This window comes from Chiroxiphia lanceolata, chromosome 10 (genome assembly GCF_009829145.1).
Source record: "Chiroxiphia lanceolata isolate bChiLan1 chromosome 10, bChiLan1.pri, whole genome shotgun sequence".
Lineage (NCBI taxonomy): Eukaryota > Metazoa > Chordata > Aves > Passeriformes > Pipridae > Chiroxiphia > Chiroxiphia lanceolata.
The window spans coordinates 1,941,806-1,966,273 of NC_045646.1; the positions used below are offsets into that span (position 1 = coordinate 1,941,806).

Below are 24,468 nucleotides of genomic sequence, written 5' to 3' on the forward strand. Positions count from 1 at the left end.
TAAATCTATTTAACAGTTCTCCAAAGATGCTTCTCCAGCTCCTCAACACCCTAATTTAAAAGTATATCCAAGGTATTTACAAACAACAGTTTTAATGGCAACTCTTTTTTAATGAAAGCTCTTCCTCAGCTTTGAAGCACATCAAACCAGCAGAACAAATACAGGACCCCCATTTAGAATGGATTTACAAGCAAAAATGGGAATTCCTTTAGGGAAATTAGATTTCCAATCACTTTTCTGCAGATAATCAACCAATATTACCTCCTTTTAATCTATTCTTTGTGCCATTTTTCACTCCAGCAGTAGCTAAAAATGTTAGAGTTCGTAACTTTACACGTTTCCTGCTACTAAGTTTCCTCTCACAACGTCTATTTGATCCAGATGCAGGACTTCTCTAATTGCTCCCAGCCTCAGGACCAGCTTTCCTGCCAGGAATTTGGTGACACGCAGAGATGAGGAAACATTTATAGTTAAAAGTGGCAAAAATCTACAAGTATTAATATGAAGACATTCTTAAGTTATAAAGCTGCCTTAGCCAGTGTTTCATTTTAATAGAATGACATCCTACCCATAAATTATTATTTTCAAACAGACTAACCTGTTCCACTACCAAAGCAGTTCACAGCTCAGTGGGAATGCCTGTGATCCACCAGAAGAGGGGAAGTAGGTCTGTGCAGGGCTCCATGATCCAGGAAATGGCTCTGAAATACTGAAATACTGAAATACACAACCAGAGAAAATTCCACTTCCAGCAGTGGGAGAGAAAGAAAAGAGGGTCAAACCTCTCTCAATCTATCCCTTTCCATTCAGCACCATATTCTTCTCAGATCCCAAAATTCCAGGGCAGTTATTTGGTCCAGCAACGCTGCTCCTTGGGATAAAAATCCTACCTGGCATTATGGATTATTTATGGATTAATTGTTGTCCTTTAAATATTTTTAAATCTTTTTCTAGATATTTGCTACCCTAAGTTCAGCTGAAATGAGAATTTTTTACTCCAAAACACAGGAAGAATTGATTAATATCCAACCTCAATATGATCAATATTCCTAAAGGCAATCCAAGTTATTTATTGTTTATACCCAAGACTCCCAAGCAACTCCCTTTCCCCAGCCAAGCATTTAATTCCATTATCTCAAACTGCAACTTTGGGGGGGAAAAAAAAAGGCACTGGACAAAGTGGTTTCAGTTTTGCTCCCGAAAAACTCCAGCAGTGCCACCCTGTGGAGGCTGGAATATTTCAGTTATCCACATTCTGGTAAACCAACAAGTGACAGGATCTGCTGGGAAGCAGGGCAGGAGAATTTTTCACTTAAAAACCCACCAAAAAAGGCAGAAAGCTTGAAGAGCACCAGCTTAAGGTAATTTACTGGAATTATAGTACATCAGGGAAGTGCCAAAAAAAGGCATTTTTGGGCAGTAAATACAGACTTTGCCAGTGTTCTGATGGGTTTTTGTTTAAGAAAGCTGTTCAGAAAGTTCAGTACAGTTGCCACAAACATCTGTTCTCCTCTTCCCTCAAAAAGAAAAGATTCTAATAAAGCGATTTTCCACAGAACATCCTCCACAAAGGTGGTTTAGTGTGAAGATGGTAATTTACTGAGTGGAACTTCCCCTAAAAAGGATTTTATTTCCCTTCATTAAAACATCCCTAGTTTATTAGTGAATACATAATTAAGTAAATCAGTTATTTCTTAAGATTTCTACCAAAATAATGATGTGCCTCCACACCACACAGGGACCTTTGGCAGGTAAAAACCTCACACCAGAGACTCAGGAAGCCACTTTCTTCAAACAACCTCTGCACCTTTTGATGAAAAATGAAATGTATTAAGAGAAAGAAGCACCCAAAGCACGAGAATTGCAAGTTTTAATGTTTATTTTCCCCAAGACAGCCTAGCCTGCACTCTACTTGGATAAATTCACAAGCTAGTTTCCGCTGCTTCTAGTTTTAAACTTTTAACCATGTTTCTGATGACAAGGAATGCTGCAAAAATACTCTAGTCCAACAAAGAGTTATGATCACAAAATAATCTTTATCCATTCTACAGTGTTTCAGAATTACCAGTTGATTTTTAAAACACAAGGTAGATATAGATGCTAATGGTGGCTAATCTGGTATGTTTTATTTATTATAGCAAACTGTTGTTCATGCAACACTTGTGCTCAAAGGGGAAGGCACAGCATTTCCTACAATGAGCCACCTTATAAAGAGTTCAGTTTGTACAAATTTGTAACCTCACCTTGAATTTAGTGTGCAGGACCTCAAAACTGAGGCATTCCTCCAATTATAAAAACACTTGCATCCTTTTTGTGCAAGTTTTAAAAATACAAAGTTTTCTCTCTAAAGTGGCTCAAAATAGATTGTTCATGGCTGCCTACATCTAAGATAAAAAGAGTCTAAAACAATTGGATTAGGCATATTAAAGGTGTTCAAACCATGACTTGATTTGTACATCTATTCACACCTCTTTTCTCGGTCTTTATTCGGCAGTACATATGCACCAAATTTCAATTTTTAGACGTTTCCATATCATTTTCATAGAAAACAAAGTTTGAAAACAAGTAACATTGAAACACAGCACGGTATCCTACCACAACAGAAACATTTTGGTTACAGGACTCAACGAAATCTAAAAATGAACTATGCTGTAGATTACCACATGCAAAGGTCTTCATGTTATCTTTGAAAATGAAAAGGATGAGATTTTTTTTATTACCACATTTTACTGCTTTCTACTATTATGGCAACTTGTGTACTGCAACACAGTCTAGTTTGAAGGGAAATGAATGATTTTTTTTTTTTTCCATGCAAAAATCTACAAATTAGTTTTGATGATATGGAAAAGCTTTTCATAACATCAAACATTCATCTGGTGCAAATGCACAGGGAAGCCTTCCTGAAATTCTGACTTTACAAACAACTAAAAAGAAGCCGTACAGGAAAGAAATTAAAAATAACTCGAAAGGAAAAAAAAAAAAAAATAAAAGAGGGGGAGAAAAAAAAAAACAAAGGAAACAAAACAAAACAAAACAAGAGAAACACAGGCTGCAGGAGTAAACCAGAGTCTGCTGCTAAACCGGTCTGGTGTCCAGTGTAAGGTGACACTCCAAGTCGGATGGGTTCGGTTGTTCCAGCCCCCTGAAGGCGACTCAAGCTCCATGCGCTCACAGACAGCATCACACCCACTCTCTCATCACACGGCAGGCCCGGCGCTGGCCCCGAGCCCCCGCTGGGATCCAGCCCGGAGCCCCCGCTGGGATCCAGCCCGGAGCCCCCGCTGGGATCCAGCCTGGCAGCAAGTCCAGACATTCACTCAACGGTGTCCATTCACACGGTGCTTCATAGCAAGGCCTGGGCTCATTCTCTTGGACTTATGTGGGCATCCTATTCTCTTATGCTTACGAGGCTTGATGATGATATACTGCATTTCCCCCAATTGCTCTAGGAAGTCGGTGTTCCGTCTCAGGCACTGAAGATCTGTGACCTGTAGCCCTTTTTTCTTTGAACAATCTAAATAAGCATTCAGTGTGAAGTTTTTCATTACATTTTGCCACTCATTCTCACTCGCACCCACTCGCCATCTTGACTTCATTTGGGCTTTTCTGTGATTCCAAATGAAATCTTCACATTTGCTTTCCCGATTTAATGCAGCAGCGGATCCCATGAGCCAAGATTGATGGATCAAACCTTTTTTTTTTTGTTTTATTCAGTGCTGCATTGTACCTAACTTCCAAAATACCACTCTAAAACTGGAACCCTTCTGCTGGTACATTGGCAGATGAATTGAAACCAAATGTTCCGCCTTGTATTGCTTCTGGAACAAGGCTTGGATCTTCATCAATCTGGAACGGAATGGGAACACTGTGAGTGGGGACAGGGACACAAAACCTCACTAAACAGGAGCTGCACACTCCAAAAATCATCTCCCTCTCTACCTAATGAACTTCCCTGCACTGAGTCTTGCCATTCTTCCCCCCAGTTTAGTAGAGCAGTAAAGTGAAGTAATTTAAGCTGAAATGTTTTAGCTTTTATTTAGCAGGAAGGTCCACATGGCACCCAATAATATCCTGTTTATGGAATTCTCACTGCTGGAAAAGTATTCTGTCAGTCTTCTAAACAGTCACAGTTCTTAAGAGATGACCAATACCATTAAGTCAAGCAAGGATTAAACCCAGCCTGCAGTTTCTATTTAAACTGGGGAGCACATATTTGGTAACGCAGGTTACCACACTGCGTAAATTAAATTAAATTAAATTAAATTCCAAGACCTGCTCTTTATGCAAAATTTAAGTTGCTAAACAAGAGTTGGATGTTATTGCTCACATAAAAGTGAAAGTCTAGCACAAAATGATCTTCAAAGTGAAAACAGGGCACGAATGCAGCTGAGCTCTACCATTTCTGCAGTTCTCCAACCAAGCAGAAACCCCCTCTCCCTTCACGGCCCAGACTGCCATGATTGCTTTTCCTTTCTCTGCAATTATGATTTCAAGTGCACACAAATCCAACCTCCCTTTGATTTGTGTCACGTGTTTGAAATGAAAACGACATTCTTGATCAGCACATCCCACCCCTGAAATTATCCCAATATTCCAAGTGCTTTGCGCCTGGAGCAGCAGAAGCTCCGACTCGGCCCTCGAGGCAGCAGGGAGCTTATCAAAGGGGAAATGTCAGGCTCAGGCAGGGGCTCAGAGGTAAGGGAACTATTCAAAGCCTGGGATTTTAATCCCTAGAGATGAGGCTTAAATTAGGCATCAGATCTGCTTTAGATGCTTCATGGTGAGGAATGGAGAGAGAGGCACTCGGTTCAAACAAGGGCTCGTTCTGCACCGCACCGAACGAGTCCACAGAGCAGCTTTACCCCGAACCATATTTATAAATATAAACCACCACGAGGGCAGACTGCAGAGAGTGACACACTCACATCATCTGAAGAGAAGAACTGATCAATGATCTCATAAGCCAGTTTGTAGATGTCTTCATTTTCATGGTTTTGTAGCTGTTCAATTTTCTCCAGCCCTGCCACAAACGCACGAGGAAAATATCAGAACACCAAGTTCAGGGAAAACAATTTTCCAAGAATGAAATTAAAAACAAATCTGGGAACAGAGTGACTATGATTAAGGTGCTGTAAACTCATATTTGACATATTTATATATATTTTTATACACATTCATATGCAGATAAATAAGTGCACAGTTCATACACATGTAAGTATTTTTGGAGCTCTGACAAGCAGATTTTAGGCTCAAACATCTCTTTTCTCCTCCCAGCCATCACCAATTACTTGATTTTTCTGCTCTCCCTCAAGATTTGGTATTTTAAAGACTATTCTACTCCATGTTAACAAATCCCACCCAGTTTTTTACCTGTGCCCAAATTTAATATCACTGTTTTTCATCCCTGAAAAGTTTCAGTCAACTTAAGTAACAACCAACATAGAGGAAGTCTCAGAGCCATTAGGAAACTAAAGTTATCACATTTTTAAAACCACTGTATCTGGGATCCCTTTTTTCAAGTCCACCTGGACATGACTTGTGCATGACTAAGGTAAGCACATCATCCCTACATTAACAGAAACTAATCTGTCGATGAGAATAATTTGTCTAATAAATGACTGTTACAAAAATCAGCATCTAATAAGTTTTATTGCCATTATCCAGCTCCTCCACATTTTAATTTAGGTAGGAAAAGCTGGGTATATTCACCTGATAGGCATGAAAAGGTCACTTTAAAAAAGGTTTTAACCAACACACAGCAGGAAGCTAAAACATCAATTTCTGCAAAAAAAACTCTGGAAATATTGATCCTCCTACCTCCACACTCTTCTATAAGGTTGGCTATGGTTTCTGCTTCATCTTCAGCCATTTTTAATATATTACTTAGTCCATCCAGAACCACTTGCACAACTTGTGCATCTTTTACTGTCAGCAAATTGCAAAAGGGAGGGATTACATTTTGTTGGATTAAGTAAGCCACCTGAGGGGGGGAAAGGCAGGAGTTACACCAGGAATGTGGCAGACAAACAGTGCAGCACAAACACAAATGCAAACAAGCTCCACGAAGGCCAAGCACTCCAAGTTACCCAACCAGGTATTCTGCACTGGCCACTTTCAAAAACCCCCTTTGGAGCATCAAAAGGTAACATTTATGTTAATTATTATTATGTTGTTATTATTATTATTATTATTATTATTATTATTATTAAAAGGTGACATTTAAGGATCAAGTTATAAATATATTTAAGGACTACAACACACAAGTAGCAGAGACTGAATTTTTCAGTATCAGATAAGGAGCTTCAACCTCATCTTTGATAAGCAACAGCACCACCCAACCCTGCCCCTAATATGGGTTTACAATGAACTACAGTAATTCTACTCATGGGATGCTACCCTTGTAATTATCACATTCTGATGGTTGGGGAAAAAAGGTAAAAGGAGTTGTGGAATGCCCAGGAATCCCATCAGAGCCTGAATGAAGTCACTCACAGCTCCCAGGCCACCCTAAGATGTCACGTCATTCCAGAAATGAATGAGCTTCCAACTGAAGCTCACTCTCCACTCCCTTGTGGAATAGGGAAGAGTTACTGAACAGTGGAGGAACAGAGACATCCATAATCCTGGCACTCCCTCAAATGCACCCAAGACAAGGAATGGACCTCAAAGTTTGACTCACTTGGTCTTTTCTTCCGCTGATCGTTAAGTTGCTTATTGCCCAAGCAGCTTCTTTCTGAGTACCAAAGTCACCCTGAAAACACAACCACAGACAGACACAATCACTCCAGGCTTTATGGAAGGCAGTATTCCCAGAAAAGCTTGTACTTGTTACAGTCCACCCTGCACAGTACCACTGTTATCAGTTGTGTGTAAGCAGGGAAAGTAACTCCCAAATCCTGTTCTGTTCCTCCCTTCCCTGTAACCACGTTTTCCAATCGATCTGCCAGGGGAAGGGAAATTTGTTTACATCAAAGCACATAAAAGTGCAGCACTCACTCCACTCTCTCCCACTCCTTATCAACAGCTGTCATGTCCTACAGGCAGAGATAAGCACTAAGTGTCAGCTTTGATAAAGCCCTGCACACACTGCAACTGTGGCTGCCTCTCAAGTTCCTCAGCTCAGGGCTGTTTATTCAATTTGAAAGATCTCCAGTTCTTTTCTCAGGGATCAATAAATTGGCAGTTAACAGAACTATTTACGAATGGTCTTTTCCCCTGAACACTTCCTACATTCTTTTAGCCACCCCCTTGTTTCTGACAAGGCAGATCCTCGGAGCACAGGGTGCTTTGGAAACTCAGGTTTCAAGACACAAAGAACCCAAAAGCTGAAAACAAACACAGGTATTTGAAGTCCCACATGAGCATTCAACAGCAATCCTTGTGGTCTGACCTTATCTAGAAGATGAATTATCATTGGAACGAGGTTTGCATCTATTACTGCCTGAACTTGCTGCTGGTTTCCTGCAGTGATGTTAGATAGGAACCACACGGCTTCCTGCAAAACAAAAGGATGGCAGGAATTAATTCAGTCTTCCAGAGCATTTATTCCCCCTCCAGCAAGATCCTCTAACATGCACATTTTTCCAACTCCACAAGACTCTCCAATCTTTCACTGTTACCAGTTTACAACCAAACGCTTCAGGTTAAAAGGAAAAATTATTTGGACACAAAAAAAAAAGTCACAAATGAGCACTCAGTAACTGCTTCCACCTCTGACAATGAATGCTGGAGCAGGTTTCAGCTGATGGCCAGAAGAGCTCCAAAATGCATGACAGCATTGTGTTTTCCACACATGAGAGTGGCAGGAGATGTTCTTCACCTCCTTCACGTCTCTCTCCTTGGCTTCAATCATCATGAAAACACAACACCTATTACTTAAATGCTTCATTTTCAACAGTTATTGGACCCTTGATGCTCATTCTGTCCACGAGCCCAGGACTCTCCTTCCAGCAACATCCAAAAGCAGGTGCCTGGTACAGTGTGCAAGAACAGATCTTTTCCCCAGCAGCCCCTCCCAGTCTTGAATTGAATTAAAAATTAAATTAAAAATTAAATTTAAAATTAAATTTTGAACTAAGCCAAAGACTGTGTCTGGATTCTTATGCTCAGTAAGAATCAAAAGTCCCCACACACCTTTTTAAGTGGGAATCGATCCTTTAGTCAAGAAATAACAGTTTCACATTAAATTTTCAGTATATTCAGAGTATCAGCTTCTAATCTTACAGCTGAAAGATTTCTGCCTTCCTAGAAACCTTCCATCACTTCTCAGTTCTCTTGTCAATCTCTCTGGAACAACAACTTTTTAGCTGAATGTTTCTCTCCACGTGAGAGTCTGGAATTTTCACATTTCATTCAACTGAGTCTCTGAGATCAGATCACAGGACCACTTTCATCAGTGACCCTGTCAGAGATTTAGGATGCCTGGGCTTCTCCTGGTGGGCTTGCTTTGGGCTTTAATCATGGGCAGTGTTGCAGAGTGGCCCCAGAAGTGCCCAACACGCCTCAGATGCACTCCGGAGTCAGCACGGAAGTCAGTGCCCCCATTTAAAGCCTTTTCCATCCATACACGCACACATCCCCCACCCCACCCCCAGCTCACTTGGTTTAAATTCCATTTCTCACACACACTCCATTCAAAGACATCCAATTATCTCTATTTCATCACTTCCAAGAGAGTCAGTTTAATTAAAGTGACATTTCACGTATCGAGAACTCCCAACTTTTAAGTCAACAGCCAGATTTAGAAGATAAAGCTTTGATTTCATAAAAATTCAATTAGAAGAAAATCAGGAAACAACATCCTTGTCAAGTACAAGTCTGCAGCTCCTTAGAGATTTTCCTGTGGATGTCAATCTCCAGAAAAACCCCAGCACTTGCTGCAAACTGCCATAAACTGGTGTAAGGAGCCAATTACTCAAACCTCTGCGACGCTGCATCGTGTGGGACCCAAGCCAAGCCAAATATAAAAGTTATCAATCAGGTACAATCACTTGCCTTATTAATTTTTTCTTTGGGATGTGTCAGAAGTGCTGGAAAATGTGAGAGAGCTTCACAGTTGAGAACTACCTGTGTCTGCTCGTCGGTGCCGGTGACGATGTTTCCCACAGCTCTCAGAGCAGCTGTCTGGAAATAAACCACAAACAAAACACTTCCTTTAAAGGCAGCTCTTTTCACCAAATATTGTTTTTTCTGGCTGAGCACAAACAGCTCAGAAAGCAAAAGCTTTTATGCAAATGCTGCATCGCACAGGAAGGAAAAAAAAATAAAAAAGCTCTTTAAAGTCCAACTCTAAAAAGAAACCAGTTACTTTCTCTAGTAGCACATTTTGAGCAGGACTTCCTTCAAGGGATCCAAACTTACTTGCACTTTAACTTCTTGATGGCTGAGAAGAGGAACCAAATGAGGGACTATTCCGGAGTCTATGACCATCTGGATCTGCTCATTGCCAGCATCCGTTAGATATGAGAGTGCCCAGACTGTATCTACCAATATCTGACAGGAAACAGGACAGAAATAGCACCAGTGTCACCCAAAATAATTAAAACTACAGTTAAAAATAAACGAAAGATTAATTTCCATTAGTGCTGTGCATTCACACGCAGAAAATCTAATTTAAACAGCTGTAAATCTGAACATTTCGACTGACAGCTTGTAAAAATGGAGTGTTGTTGCAGCTGACAACTCCTGACTGATTGAAATACAGCCATTTCCAAAATTCAAATAAGCTTAATTTCACCTACTTACAGCCAAGAAATTAAATAGCATAATTACTGTATGAACATTAGTTAATATATTTAGACATATTTTGGCAAAGCACTGTTGCCATCAACTCAGACAACTGAGCTACAACTTCAGTAGGAAGCAAAGAATCTTAAAATCTCATTTATGTTTAGGCAAAAGATGAGCTATTTTATTATTTCAGTAAAGTCTTGCTCACTTACTTCACTATTAAATAACAATGTTCATATCTGACACCTCAGAAGTTGCATCTAAACCTGATATTTGACATGTGTAGCAGACACTTTTTAATTTCATTTACACTGATTTTCATTACAGGTTCAAGTGCTAGGCACAAAAATTCCTGTATTTATCTGTAATTGAATGCTCACAGAAATACAAGTGAAACTGCATTTTATTTTTAAGTGCAGGGAAAGTACATGCAAATAAACACTTGCAAAGACACAGAAATACCAGAGAAAAAAACGAATTGATACTTAAAAATAAGCAGTTAAAAGATATCAAAATAAGTCTGCCCTAATGAAAGGGAACATCACAGGTTTTTATAAAGAAAAAGAGTTAATTATGACTAATCTTTGTATTTCAGCTACAAAACTATAACAGAGCATAAAAGTGAGTCTGAGTTTGGTTACTTACATTTACATCCGTGTGGTGAATTAAAACACAGAGCGCTGGAAGGATCTGAGGAGGGAAAGGAACAGTTATTTTTATACTTTAAAAGTCATTTTTAAGGCAGAAAAACCCCCAGCCGGGGTTGGGTCCCAATTCCATCACCTCCTGAATGGTCTCCATGGGTGGAGGGGGGTCTTTGTGGCGGCACAAGTTGACCATGACCCAGGTGACGTTCCTTAGGAAGGTGATGGGGATGGATGGGCTGATGAAGGACAGCAGAGGCTTCACTACTCCAAGGCTAATAACATAATCCCTACACTGGGGTCCATCACCTGGGAGAGACAGCACAGAATCACTGTTATTTCAACAGCAAAGTTCCACAACTCACTGATTTAGGGATGTGTGGGCAAGGGAAAGGGGTGGCAGACAACGCCAAACCACCAAGAAGAGTGGACAGCCCAACACATTCCTGAAGAGTCCATCAAAAACTTCATAAACGACACTAAAACATCCTTAGAAGTTTTCAGGAGTAACACCAACCTATGATATTTCCTAGAGCCCACACAGCTTGCTCACAGACGTTTTGATGAGGTGAATGCAGCAGCCTCAGGAAAAGCGGCACAGCATCTGAAAGGCACAAAAAAACCCCCAGGGGATGGTCAAGAAATGCTTCTCAAAACACCAAATATTCACATCCCCAACTCATACATCAGAAATTTTTCTCCTGGTAAAGAACTGGTCAAAAGTTCACTGATTCCCCAGGTGACACTGAAATAAAACACTGCAATAATTCTTCCTTTGCTGTGTATCCTTACAGAGCCTGCCCTTCAGAATATTAAAAAAACCCCGACACTGAATTTGTTTGCAAGTCTCACAAGTTTACTGGAGCTTGTCAGGACTCCAGATTTAGCACAGGATTTCTGAATTCAATAAATGTCACTAAGCTTTGCATCAGAATCAACTGCAAAGCAGGAACTTTAAGACCAGCCTCACCCACTCAAATGAACCAACTTAAGAGTAAGTAGGGGCACAGCTCCATTATGGACTGGGAATGTAGGAAGAGGGCAGGAAAGGTTTCCACATTTAGATAATTGATCCTGGTTTATTTTCCCCCAGTACTAAGGTGCTTGCTTACATAATAGTTGAGCCTATAAAAAAAACCATTTACTTTAGATCACAGATTTCAAGAGAAACTGGCATTTTTAGTTGCTCTCTCAATGTAAACCATGTTTTACTAGAGAGAAATAAATCACAGCAGGATTCTTGTTTCCTACTAAATAAGGGTATTTTATAATGCCTGGATGCAAGGAGAAAAAAAACCTTCCCAGAAAGTATATTAAGTACTTTTGGAAAGATTACAACAGACCATCTTTTTCATTGAAATAAATCAAATTTTCACGTGTCAGAGTTATTAAATGGACTAATTAGTGCATACACAGACCTACAGAACACCACTGACAGCAGTGCTCAATTTGTTGATAAACTAGGTTTAAATACAAAGTGTTCTAGATGAGAGGTGTGGGACAGATTATCTATTAATTAGATTTCCAAAAGAAAACTCGGGATGCAACTGGGGAAGGAAGAGGATAGGGAAAAAGGGAAGTTAAAAGAATTAAGATACACAGTGAAAGGGTCCAATCCAAATTAAACAAAGTCAACAGGTTTTTAACACTGAGGTTGGGAAAGCAAAGGGCAAGTGATCTTGCAACCAACGTAAGTTTTGTGTATTTTTTTTTGCTTAAATTTTAGGCAAAACTTGTTTCACACCATGTTTGATTATTCCAGGAGGCTCAAGCAGCTCTCTTTCATTCACTACCCTCAAAAATCCTGCACACTTCTGCTTAGTTCTGCTTTACCAACAGAAGCACTACTTCAACTTAAGACATGCTCGGGGTACAGAAGAAAGTTTCCTTTGCCTGACAAAATTCAGATTGCAAATCCAACAGCAATTTCTTTCCATGCAGTATGAAGGACAGGTTTTTTCCTTCAAGTTGATTTTGGAAGAGTATGATGCCAGGCACTCTCTAGACTTGGTCCACAGCTCTCCCACACTCTTTGCAGTGGGACATGAGATCCTTCCACTGGAGTTTTTTGGTTGGTTTTGTTGTTGTTGTTGTTTCCTGTGGGTTTGTTGTTGTTGGTTTTTTTTGATTGGTTGGGTTTCTGGTGTTTGTTTCAAGGTTTTTGTTGGGCCTTGGTTTGTTTGTTTGTTTTTTAAGTTTGAAAACTGGAAACCAGCAGATACCAACTCTGCTAAAATACTGTGAGTTTCCAGGAGATGTTACTCACCATTAGGAAACCCAACTGAATTTAAACCTGAGAAAACAAAGACCAACAGCAGGCCTGTGATTCACCTGACACCACTTGCCAGAGGTAGAACATCTGGCAGGAACCTTCATGGGCAGGTCCTTCAGTGACCAACAACCTGATTTCAACCGAATCCAACGTGTGGATTCGTGAACTTGCTTGAGAGGAACAGGGGGGATGTGGATGTTTTTTACAGGGTGTTTTAGATGATGTTATTGTTGTGGCAGCTTCAGAGTGTTACCCATGAGCAAACCCTGCTGGACTCACTGGACTGAACCACGGCCTGTGTCTGCTCCGAGGTTCCAGAGGCGATGTTTGTCAGAGCCCACGCGGCCTCAAACTGTAAAGAAGGACTGGCAAGGGAAGAGAAACACAACAATTACTGTAATGTGAGTTCTCAGATCAGTCACACATCAGCAATGAAAACACGAAATACTCACTTGTCATCTCTTTCAAGACAGTGCACTAAAATAGGTAATATTCCTGATTTTATTAGATCATCGATGGGTGGGTTGCGGTCGCTGGAGAGCAACTTCCTGGTTGGGGAAGGAGAAAAAAAATAACAGATTTAGCAGAGAAATCACAATGAGGAATCCAGAGCAGGGCACTGATGGCTTCCTGTAGCTGAGTCTGGGAAACCTCCAGGCACAGAGTCCCAACAACATCCCTGACAAACTGTCCCAGTGCCACACCAGCTTCCAGGCTGGGAATTTTTTCCCCAGTGTGTCTCTCCACTCCCAAACACCAAAAAAGATTTGTTTTCTCCACTTCAAGTGAAAATAACAAAGCCCCAAAATTAAAATTACTTGGCTACTGGAAATCCAAAACCACTACATCCAGTTTCAGTGCCATGTTTTCTCTACCAGGGAAGTTTGGTCTTTGTTTTACTGACTGGTGACAGTTTTCCAGCTCCACTCTCCTCCACCAGCTCCTTCCTCCTCCACCCACCAAGGCAGATACTCAGACCCTTCTGCATTTAAAGCTGAACACTTCACAGTCCTCCTAATTATACAGTTTAACTCTACTTGTGAGAAACATCAAGTTTGCACCAAGATAAATCCATATATTTATCCACAATGACAATCCACACTACTTAAAAAGATGCCTTGATTTTTTCTGAAGTTCTCTATATCAAGTTTTCTTTTTAAAAAAAATCAGTTAATTACATACTATTTCCAGTTAAGCTAGAACATATTTTCTGACTCCAAAAGCATGATAAAATGAGAATAAAAACCAAGATACTTGAGAAAGCTGTGTTCTTACCTTGCTGCCTGCACAGCACTTAACTGTATACCCTGGTTGTCACTTGAAGCATTCTAAAAGAAAAAAAAATAATTAGATTTTTCACACATTTGTCACCATGACATGAGGAATATTTGAACAATTAAGTTGGTTTTACCTGTACTATTGCCTCCAAAGAAGTGTTTTGCTAGAAAACAGAGACAAAAGCAGTTAGAAATTCAAAATGCTTTTAATGCCTGCAAAAAGAAGATAAGCTTGGGAGTTAATTCTTACCACTCTGAAGTCACCATCTATATCAGAATCTTCACAGATATCTTCATGGGGAACATTCCTTCTCTTTAGAAGATGCTCATCTCTTTTGTTCTGAAAGAGAAAAAGGAGTGAATACCTTCAAAACTTTGATTTAGGAGGTGTGGGGGTGTAAAAGAAGGAAGAGAAGCTTCTGTTTTAAACAAGCATCATAAACGTGTTGTCACTGATAGTGTCAAAATTACCAGGAAGTTGGAATGGACTGCACAGAGAAGCACATTTCGGAAACCACTTCTTCCCAAAAAATCCTGCATCCAACTTTATGGACACAGCAACAGTTTGTGCTGGAAGTTCCACGTGCACAAATCCATCAACACTGACATCATGACCTATTTGTCATCACTTCTACCGAGACACAGCAATTCCCAGAGGCCAACTTTCTGTTCATCCCACAAGGAAAATAATTCCAGCTGTGATTCCTTTCCTCAGGAGCCGGTTATCCAACAATTCTAGTGTTACCTTCAGACTCTCCCACTCTATTGTGTGCTGTAAGAAAACAGCTTTCTGCCTACAGATCAGCAGGAGCATCTGATTTTCAAAGGGAAAACCAAGCTTTCTGTAGTGTTTAAAACCTGGCTGGAGGAGCAAGAGTGATTTATTAAATTACAAGTAAAACCCTGGTTTTCAGGACAAAAAATTATGGAACTTTCAGTACCAGGTATAAAAATTTCAGAACCTCCTTCTAAGCCAAAGTTTAGATTAGTAAAGATGAAGAGATAGTGGAACAATGTTCTTGGTGGATACAGAAAGAACAAAGTCTTAAACAGAAACTCTTACATTTTACTAAGTAAAATCCCATTTAATAACAAAAATCCTGGATCATCTCACCTTTCTCAATTCCACGACAACTTCATTTCTTTGTCTTCTCATAGTCTGCAAAGAATCAAGATCAAAATACATCATATTCTGAACTCAGACCAATTTTAAAAGTTCTTGTACAACTATTTAAGTTGCTGCACTTTAAATACTTGTACACAAAGGGTTTAATTTTCATTATAAAAGCAGAAATCCTACAGGAAATGGAAGTAACTATATTATTTGTGCCTATTTTATTTCACAGTAAAACAGTCTCCTAGGTGTTCATGATGAGGAAAAAAGGGTGTATGGAACCAGGAATAAACAGGTGTCCTTGAAAGGGAAAAGTTGAAAGAGTTGTGCCTAAACCAGCCCCAAAAGCATTATAAAGATCATGGCAAACCAGCAGTGAAGTAGCTTTATAAGCAAGCTCAAATTAAGATACCTTGTAAGCAAAGCCAGGCTACAAAACTACTGTGTGTAGATGGAAACCACATAAAACCCCTGGTACTTTCAGAGCAATTTTGGGGGGTTATTTTCTCTACAGCTCCCATTGACAGAGTTGAGGGGAAAAAAAATCAATTTGTAAATATACATAAATTGCTTTATTATGCTTTGTTACTGCAGTGAAAACAAGAGAATAAATCAGTCTGGAGTGACTGTGTTCCACACTTTGAACTCTGCCGTTCTCATTCACTGCAAAGTTCAAAACAATTCCACTTTTATTGTGACTTCACTTCCACAAGTCCCAGGGAAAGTCTGAAGCCCTGGAAATAAAGGTCTGCACTAACACAGAAGGAAAAGGAGCAGCTCAACATCAACAGCAAGAAGCTGTTGAAGATAAGGATTAAATGCCTGACTTTCAGAAAATAATTATTTTTTTATCAAAAATAATGTGCATTGCTTCAGAATCAAATTTCAGCTCTGAGCTACACAAATTATCTCCTCAAAGGAAGGAGCTCCAAGAAAAAAAGGACAGGAAAGGAAAAGAAGGGATGGTTCCCCACTGCTTTGGAGGCAGAACTTGTCATGGTTTGAGGACCAAAATGCAGCTCATTATGAGGACAAAAAAAGGCAGGGGAGGGGAAATCCAACCCAGGAGCACCTCCAGCAGCTGCAGCAACCAGGGAAGAGCCACAACAGCCAAGTGCAAAGTATTCCAACACTAAAAATTCTCCTGTGCCTCAGACACCTCACAGGGTGCTCCAATGCAGGGCAGCATTCCCAGCTGGGATTCCCCAGGAAAGGTGTGTTCCCCACCTGGACCATGGATGGCTGATCTGAGGAGCAGGGCTGAAGGCAGGAAGCACTCCATGGTCCACTCTCTAGGCTCCAAGAGAAGTTGATCCACTCCTGGATCCCATCCCACCACTGAGAGGCTCTGGGAAGATGCTACAACTTCCCAACTGACCGATCTCCTGCAGGCTCTTGCTCTCAGCCTGTGCCACAGTGCTCACTGCAGCCTCTCCAAGACTAACCTGGCACATCCAATATGAAAATAATATGGGAAAAACCTCTGATAATGAGATTGCAGAACTGCACCACACCCCTGATGAGCTCACAGGACCATTAAGACCTTCCCAAACCACAACCCAACAGAAGAAGCATTCCTATCAGAAAGCTAGAGGGGGAGAGGGGTGATCCTTCCCAGACATTGCTGGTCACCAAGAGCAAGAACCCAATGGACATTTTCAAGGAGTAAAACACTGAATTGCTGTAACACCAACTTAAAAGGGACATTAAGGTGTAAAGGATACCAAAAGTAATTGCTACAATTAGTGGTGGTAACACAGCACCAGGACAAGCACATGTGACAGAGACAGGGGGAGGAGTGAGTGGGACCTGCACAAGAACAAAGCCTCAGCTGTGTCATTTAGAAGTTTCTTTACTTGAAAAGTCATATATGCAGTTGGTTAGACTTAAAAATCCTCTGCTGGAACAAGAATGCCCTCCCTTGGCAGGCCCTTGGTTTCATTCCTGCCTGCTCTGCAGAGACCTGCACACCTTGGACTCACAAGAGCCTTCACATGCAAGACAAGCTGCCAGTGAAGTCACTCTTAGGCACAATTTACCAAAATAGGGCTCCACTAAAATAATCCTCTGGGTAAACAGTGGTCTGTTGACAAAATAGTTATTACTGGTCAACCTGTCACTGCTCTTCCTCCTGGGAAGAGGAAAAGCACAACAAAGGAGAACTGAGGTCAGCTCTGTCCTGGAGTTTCACGGCATCATCACCTCAGCCTGGGGATGGAACAGTTTGAAGAAACTAAACTGCCAAGCAGAGTCCAGATCAACTTGTGTTGTCTTCTGGAAAACAGCTCCAAGGGCAGGAAGTGAGGCATTGGAAAGGGACATTATTCCTTCTGTTCTGTGGGAGATCTCACTCGTCAGACTTCTCTGAATCAGTTCCCAGCTTGCACTGACACAACTTGAGCAGGAAACCATTCTCAATTCAAAAGTTTTGGAAGTAGAGTTCAGGATGGCCCTGGCAAGGGCTCCAATGGCAAAACACGCATCACTTCAGCAGGAATTCATGTGGCTCTTGCAGTCCCTGGATCCTGTTTGTCGTTTGCTACATCAAAAATCAAATGATCCGATCTATTTCTGTCACCCTGGGATGGCCACCCCTCCATCCTCCTTTTTTTCAATTATATTTAGCTTCAGATTTATCATAAGGGCTATTTCTGACCATTAGTCATGACTGAGCCCTTCAGCTTATCATTAAAATCTCGTGGTAGCTGATGCCTGCAGGATCCCCAGACATCCCAGTTTTCACAACAACGCCAGGAACAGAGGCAGCATTCCCAGCTCCACATGCCAGCCCTTCCTAAACACACCTGGAACTGTGCTCCAGGATCCTGACCCCTCTTCTTTCCCTGAAGCACCACACAGTGCCTTCACTGGTGGGTGGGTAGGTGGTTTTTCTTTTTTGGCTGTTATAAAATATTTCACTTGAGCAGCTCCATTTATACACCTGTAACAGGAAGCTCTGGCAGCACACAAATAAAGGCAGAACTTCACCTCTTCCTCTCATTCCAGGGAATGGTTTCCAAAGGCACAGAGTTTCTGTTGGGGAACTCCAAAGGCAACAGTTAGTGCACAGCAGAGTTGGCTGGGCCTTTGTTCCTCCCTAGGAAGTTGCTACCAAACAGAAAACAAACCCAACAAAAAACAGCCCGGGGAGGGGATGGGGTGTAGGTGTGGAAATGGATTATTTACCTCCTCAATTTTTGTGAGCTGGATGGCATTTTTGATTGTTTTCTTATTAAAACACTGCTTACTCACAGAGTAGCTCCTCAAAGCACTCACTTTGCATGGATGGGGAGGATTTGTCTCCAACCACAGCAATGACTAAGAAACCTTAGCCTGTCTTTCCCAGTTCTAAGAGGCACCAAACTATAAAACAAGGGAAGAGCCCTCCAGGTACATCCAACTTCAAGTCTGGGTTTGATAAAACCCCCCACTTTTCACAGCCAGTGTAATCCAGTGATCCAGGCCCTGCTCCATCCATTATTTCCCCCCTACTCTAATCCTAGGATAGCATAGATATTATTTCTCTCCTACACTGATCCATTACAAACTGGAACAATCGAGTCTTCTCCCAAGATCACTGGTACAAATCCTCTGGAATTTTAAAGCCAACACAGCCTCTAGAAGATGCCCCCAAACACCAAATCTCAGCAACTGTTCCCCCTTCAGAAGAATAATGGGATTCTCAGGTATGGATAAATAAATACAAATCAAAAGGACACTGCACGTGCTGTCACCCCAGTTTCTGCTGCAGAAGTTGTGCATGGCAAATCAAATGCCTTATACAAATATCTCAGGATCATTTTGAAGTGACAAGATGGATGAGCTTCACCACAGAACTCCAAGTCAGCTTAAAGGAACCTATTTTTAACTCAGTGAGTGAAATTCCTGCTCTCCTTCAGTTCTTCCATATTCAATCCCAAGGAAACTATTTTGTGTGGGATACAGAAAAGGTTGAAAAGCTTCAAAGCACCTGCAATATTCAATGTATCTCCTAACAGCACCTTTCCTTCACTCCCCTGGAGCTTCCTTGGTGTTCTCAAACACATTATTAAAGTCCACTGAACGTTACTGGTAACTCTTAAAATCCTGACACTGCTGATCTTAAAACATCTTGATTCAATGGCTGCTCCAAAATTAGTTTTGGAGTGCTCTGCATCACAGTATTATCATCATTTCACATCATGCATCTCTCAATTACAGAGCAGAAATATCTATTTACCACTATTAAAGCAATTCTTAAGAGTCAGGGAAGGAAAAGCCAGCAGGAACTCAGTAGATTCTTCCAGTATTCCCAAAGAAATAATATGCATGAAATATTTTTTATTTCATCTCAGAAAAAAACCCCCAAAAACCTAAATGTCAGTGAGATTTGAATGCTGCAGCAGGCAACAGTCACCACCAGAAAATGATATGTTGGATCACCTGGTGAAACAAAATGAAGCAAAAATAAAACAGCCCAAATCTCTTCAAACCTTCCCAAAATAAGGCTGCACTCAAGACCCCTAAATGCAGCATTTAAACAGATATTATTTAAACCCAAACTGCTCACAAAACTATGACAGACATGATGAATTTACACTTTTCTGGCCTGTTCATTGTAAAGATCTAGTATTTGATTCCAAGGTCTGTGGGACTACAATTAAAAATAAATTGGAAAGAAGATTTGGTGGCAGCACAGCCAGACCCACAACAAACAGAAAAAAAACCAGCTCACCCTTTCTTATTCAAGGAAAAAAAAAAAAAGCCCAAGTAAAACCTGTTCCTCCTTGAAGACACAAGATGAAAAAAGTCACCTTAACCAGCTCCCTAATGGATAAGCATTTGCATGATTTAATATTAGAGCCCAGATAAGCCCTTGTTCAAGGAAGATTTTGGGGCTGGATGTTAGAAAAAAAAAAAAAAAGTGACCACTTCTGCAGTTTTTAAGGCTCCTCTTTGTGCTGTAACAACACTATTTTTTTCCCCCACAGCTCTAACAACTCTTAAATCTTGAAGGCCTTAACTAGACCTGACTAGAAATGCTCAAAAATACAGAGAGATACTGCCTCAAATTACTGCTCTCACAGCACAAACTCCCCCACTGTTAAAAAGTTTATTATCCTGTGTATTCCTTGGAGCAGGACCATAAAAAAGGAAAAAAAGACAAGGAGGTATTTTATATTTGTGGCCTCAGCTCCCACTTTATTCCCAGTGCCATCACCAATCTGTCATCTCCAAACACATGGCACAATTGTTTACAAGGGTTTACCCAACACTTCATCATATCAAAGAATTTTGCTGAACTTCTCATGTAAAACAGGTGTGTGTGCTTTGGGTTTTCTGTCTTTTTTTTTTTTTACCCCTTTTCTCCAGGCCAGAATTTGTATTTTTAGAAGCACATTGATATGGAAAAAACAAAGTTCAACTTTAAGTCGTTAAGTATGTAAAAAGGTAAATATATGCTTAGTACTTTAAGAGATAAAATGCAGGAAATTCCACCGTTTTTTGTAAGAAACACCAAAATCTTCCGTGAATATTTAAGTCCTGGAAGGTGAGGACAACGTGACAGGAACTGCTGGCAATGTAACTGCCAGTGGATTGATTTGAGCAATGTGGGATTATACAAATACCATTTTTAAGTTTGTATATTAATACAGTGTCTAGAGGTATCTATTAACTTGGGATGCACCACAATTAGAGGGATTTATTATTTGCCTGTAAACTGTCACGGGTAAGAAAAATAAGACTCTTTGGAAAAGCACCACATGGTGAAGGCAGAAATTCAGAGGAGATAAGAAGGGGGAGGAGTGAAGGAGAGGGAGGAGGGAAGGAGATAAAGATCAAGTGTTGGCTTCCTCTGCAAGCAAATAGACAACTTTGTCCCCAAAGCACCAATAACTGGGGTGTTTAGGGGTTATCCCATCCCAGGACACTCCTCTTTGAGTGGCCAGGGCCAATTCCCTCTCACAAATGACAACTGGGATGTGGGAGCAGTTAATTAGCAGCAAGGACAGCCAGGAGCCCGAGCTATTGTATGAAAAACAGCCCTGCACGGGGGTTATTTTGGGTACCAGGCATATGCTCCAGGATTTGCTGGATAAATGTCAATATCTAAAATTTAACACGGCCCTGCAGTGGGTTTTCACTGGGTAAAAGGCCATTTAAAGTGCACAAGCAAATAAAGAAACAACGCCGAAGAGATCCCCTGCTTCCTGACACACACACGTGGTTTCCCTGCATGTGTCCATCTTGAACCTTCCCCACTTCAGCCCATTTACCCAAAAACTTTGTGCACAGGCACCCAAGCAGCTGAATTCCAACCTGGATCTTCCTATTCATCCCATTTTTTCACTGTATTATCATTTCTGTGTGCCTTCCCACAGTTGTCTAGTCAATGATAACAGAATTTATATAAAAACAAATTAACACGCGAGGGCAAGTGGTTACTAACCAACCTCACAACAGAGCGATTAATTATTCCCACTCCCAGTATTTTTGGCACCGCCAAACTTTGTATATAACTAAATAATAAACTGTTTTATCAATCTACTTGGAGAAGAAATTGAGGTGTTACTGACTTTTGAATTGCTCAGATGGGAAACTTGGCTGATGTTTTAATTAACGCCAGCAACATAAATGAACCTTTTATTTTGAAACAGAAATGCTGTACTGTCTTCACATGAAACACTCGAATATTATGGAAAACGCTGGGACACCATGAGGCCAGTGAAAACCGGCCAAAATTCTCATCCAGAACCCTGCACTGACAATTTGAAGCTCCTGGGTGTGTGCTTAAGGGAGAGAGTTGACGCCTAATTTTAAAATCTTACTATTTACCGAGGAAACCCCGAGTTAATTATATATTTTATATATATTCTGCCGCATTTAGGAAGCACCTTCACAGCTCAGACAACGGATGTGGCAATGCGGCCACCCAAAAAAAGTTTCGAGGCCCCGCGCTAGGAAGCCAGAGCTGCTTCTAAAAAGTAAGGAGGGGAAAAAAAAAAGGAAAAGCAGGGAGAGAGTAACATTAAAAAAAAAAAAAAAGAAAAAAAAAGAGAGAGAGAAAAGTGGTTGGGGGTTTTTAAAATAATATTTCTCATAAAGGGCAGGCAGTTATTTATTTATTTGGAGGCACGCAGCACTACACCCAGCTGGGGCCTAATTCCTGACTCAGGGTTTTAGGGGCTGCTCGGAGCGACTGTTAATGGAGAAATTAAGGCCGAGCCGCCCGGACCCGGGGGCGGCGTGGGCGGCGGCGCCGGCAGTGCCCGGCCGGGGGGTTCGCCGGCCCGGGGATCGCGGAGCCCCCGCGGGGCCGCCGGGGCGGGCGCTGCCCCTCGCCGGGCTCCGCCGGGCCGGGCCGGGCCGGGCCGGGCCGCGCCCGCCCCACCGCGCGGCCTGCGCCGCTCCCTCCGCCCTCCTCCCCTCGCCGTGCCCTCCCCGCTCACCTCCAGGTCGCGGCCTTTGTTCTTGAAGTTCTTGAGGCGCTGGTTGTCCAGCTTCTCGCTGTCGGCCATGGCGGGGCCGGCGCGGGGGGGCCCCTCCGCCTCCTTCTCCTCCTCCTCCTCTTCCTCCTCCTCCGCCCGGGGCCCGAGCGCGCCGGGGGGGAAGCCCCCGCCGGGCCCGCGGCGAGGCGGGAGGGCCGGGTCTGTTGCGGGTGTTGTGGCTGCGGGGCCGGGATGGGGCCGGGGTCGGGCCGTGCAGCGGGAGGAGCCGGGAGCGGGTCGGTCCCGCGGCCCCAACGCGCCGGTGCCGCCGCGCGGGGGAGGGGAAGGGAAGGGACGGCGCGAGCGGGGCGGGGGGGGGTGGGAGGGGAGGGGGGCAAGCGGGGCCAGCCTCGCTCTGGGCCGCGCCGCCCATTGGCTGCGCCGCGCGCGCCCCGCGGCCAATGGCGCGCGGCGGCGAGAGGGAGGGAGCGGGCGCGCGCTGACGCGAGAGGGAGGAGGGAGGAAGGGGGGGGGCGTTCGCCTCAGCGCCGCCGCCATCTTGGGCGGTGCGGGGAATGAGGGGAGGGAGGAGCAGCGCAGCGGGGACGGGCGTTCCCTGCCTGCCGCGGCGCCTGCGCTGCCGCTGTCAGAGGCGGAGCTTAACGCTTTAATGCGAGCCAGCGCTTCGTTTGGCGTTCGCTCCTCTCGTGGAGCCGAAAGTCAGCGCTTTAATCTTTCCCCACGCTACACTTTGCGTTTTCCTCTTGGATTCGAAAGTTAACGGTTTATTCCGTCTCCCCACCTGATTTTGTGTTCGCTCCCCTCATAGAGCAAAAGTTAACACTTTAATCTTTCCCCGCGCTATACTTTGCGTTCATTCCCTTCATGGCGCCGAAAGTTACCAGTTTAATCCATCCCCTCATGGAGTTGAAAGTTAACACTTTAATCCTGACCCGCACTAGGCTTTGCGTTCATGACCTTCACAGAGACGGAAGTTTAATCGTTCCCCTCACTCTACACACTTGATGTTTCACTCCCCTCATGGAGCTGAAAGTTAACAGTTTAATCCTTCACCCCATTTTGTATTTGCTCCCCTCGTGGAGCCAAAGTTAACAGTTCAATTGGTCCCGTCACTACACTTTGCATTCGCCCCCCTCATGGAGTCGAACTAGACCTTGTCTTCGCTCCCCTCATGGAGCCGAAAGTTAACACTTTAATCGTTCCGTTCATTTCCCTCATGAAGCCAGAAGCTGGCAGTTTAATATGTTCCCCTTGCTATACGTTGGATTTGCCCCCCTCATGGAGATGAACTACACTTTCCGTTCGCTCCCCTCACGGACCTGAAAGTTTGACAGTTTAATCCTTTCCCTCTCTAGAGTTTGCATTTGCCCCCATCATGGAGCCGAAAGTTAACACTTTAATACGTCCCCTCACTACGGTTTGTATTTGCTCCCCTCATGGAGTTGAAAGTTGACGTTTCAATCTGCCTCGCTGCACTTCGCATTAGCTCCCCTCATGGAGCCAAAAGTTAACAGTTTAATCCTTCCCCTCACTACACTTTGGATTTGTGCCCCTCATGGAGCCAAAAGTTAACTCTTTAATCCTTCCCCTCACTAACTACACCTTGGATTTGCTCCCCTCATGGAGCTGAACTGGTCTTTGCATTCATTCCCCTCACAGAGCCAAAAGTTAGCAGTTTAATCTTTCCCCTCTCTAGAGTTTGCATTTGCCCCCATCATGGAGCCAAAAGTTAACACTTTAATACATCCCCTCGCTATGGTTTGTATTTGCTCCCCTCACGGAGCCAAAATTTGACAGTTTAATTCCTCACCCCATTACACTTTGTATTTGCCCCTCTCCCAGAACCACTCCTAACTCTAAAAAAAATTACTCATTGAAAACTTGTATCTGACAAACTATTGCCTCTTGACAGTGAGTCTTCAGAAATACAAAAGAAATCTCCTAATTCTGCACCTTTTCTGTGATGCAGGTGATCAAACCACAGAAAGTTTGTGGTAAGGTG

General features: G+C 42.5%; 1 protein-coding gene and 1 non-coding gene across 2 annotated transcripts; both read right to left on the minus strand.

Moving 5' to 3' along the window:
• Positions 1-1,861: 1,861 nt before the first annotated feature.
• Positions 1,862-22,668, minus strand: KPNA4 (karyopherin subunit alpha 4). Its single transcript, XM_032698316.1, has 17 exons — positions 22,467-22,668; positions 15,037-15,081; positions 14,173-14,262; positions 14,057-14,086; positions 13,921-13,973; positions 13,098-13,193; positions 12,925-13,010; positions 10,891-10,977; positions 10,513-10,682; positions 10,375-10,419; positions 9,361-9,492; positions 8,995-9,123; positions 7,391-7,495; positions 6,680-6,751; positions 5,818-5,980; positions 4,926-5,020; positions 1,862-3,846 (listed from the first exon to the last, which is right to left on the minus strand). Exons 1-17 carry the CDS (start codon positions 22,533-22,535, stop codon positions 3,748-3,750), a joined length of 1,566 nt encoding a protein of 521 aa, XP_032554207.1. The 5' UTR covers positions 22,536-22,668; the 3' UTR covers positions 1,862-3,747.
• On the minus strand, positions 8,366-8,670 carry LOC116792042. Its single transcript, XR_004358986.1, has one exon.
• Positions 22,669-24,468: the final 1,800 nt, after the last annotated feature.

Excerpts from the sequence above, each read along its gene's own strand:
- KPNA4 (XM_032698316.1), bottom strand. The coding sequence starts at position 22,535 with ATGGCCGACAGCGAGAAGCTGGACAACCAGCGCCTCAAGAACTTCAAG. Across the intron at positions 10,683-10,890 it reads GGCTCTAGGAAATATCATAG|GTGATGGACCCCAGTGTAGG; the intron begins GTTGGTGTTACT and ends TGTCTCTCCCAG. Across the intron at positions 5,021-5,817 it reads CCTTATAGAAGAGTGTGGAG|GGCTGGAGAAAATTGAACAG; the intron begins GTAGGAGGATCA and ends CGTTTGTGGCAG.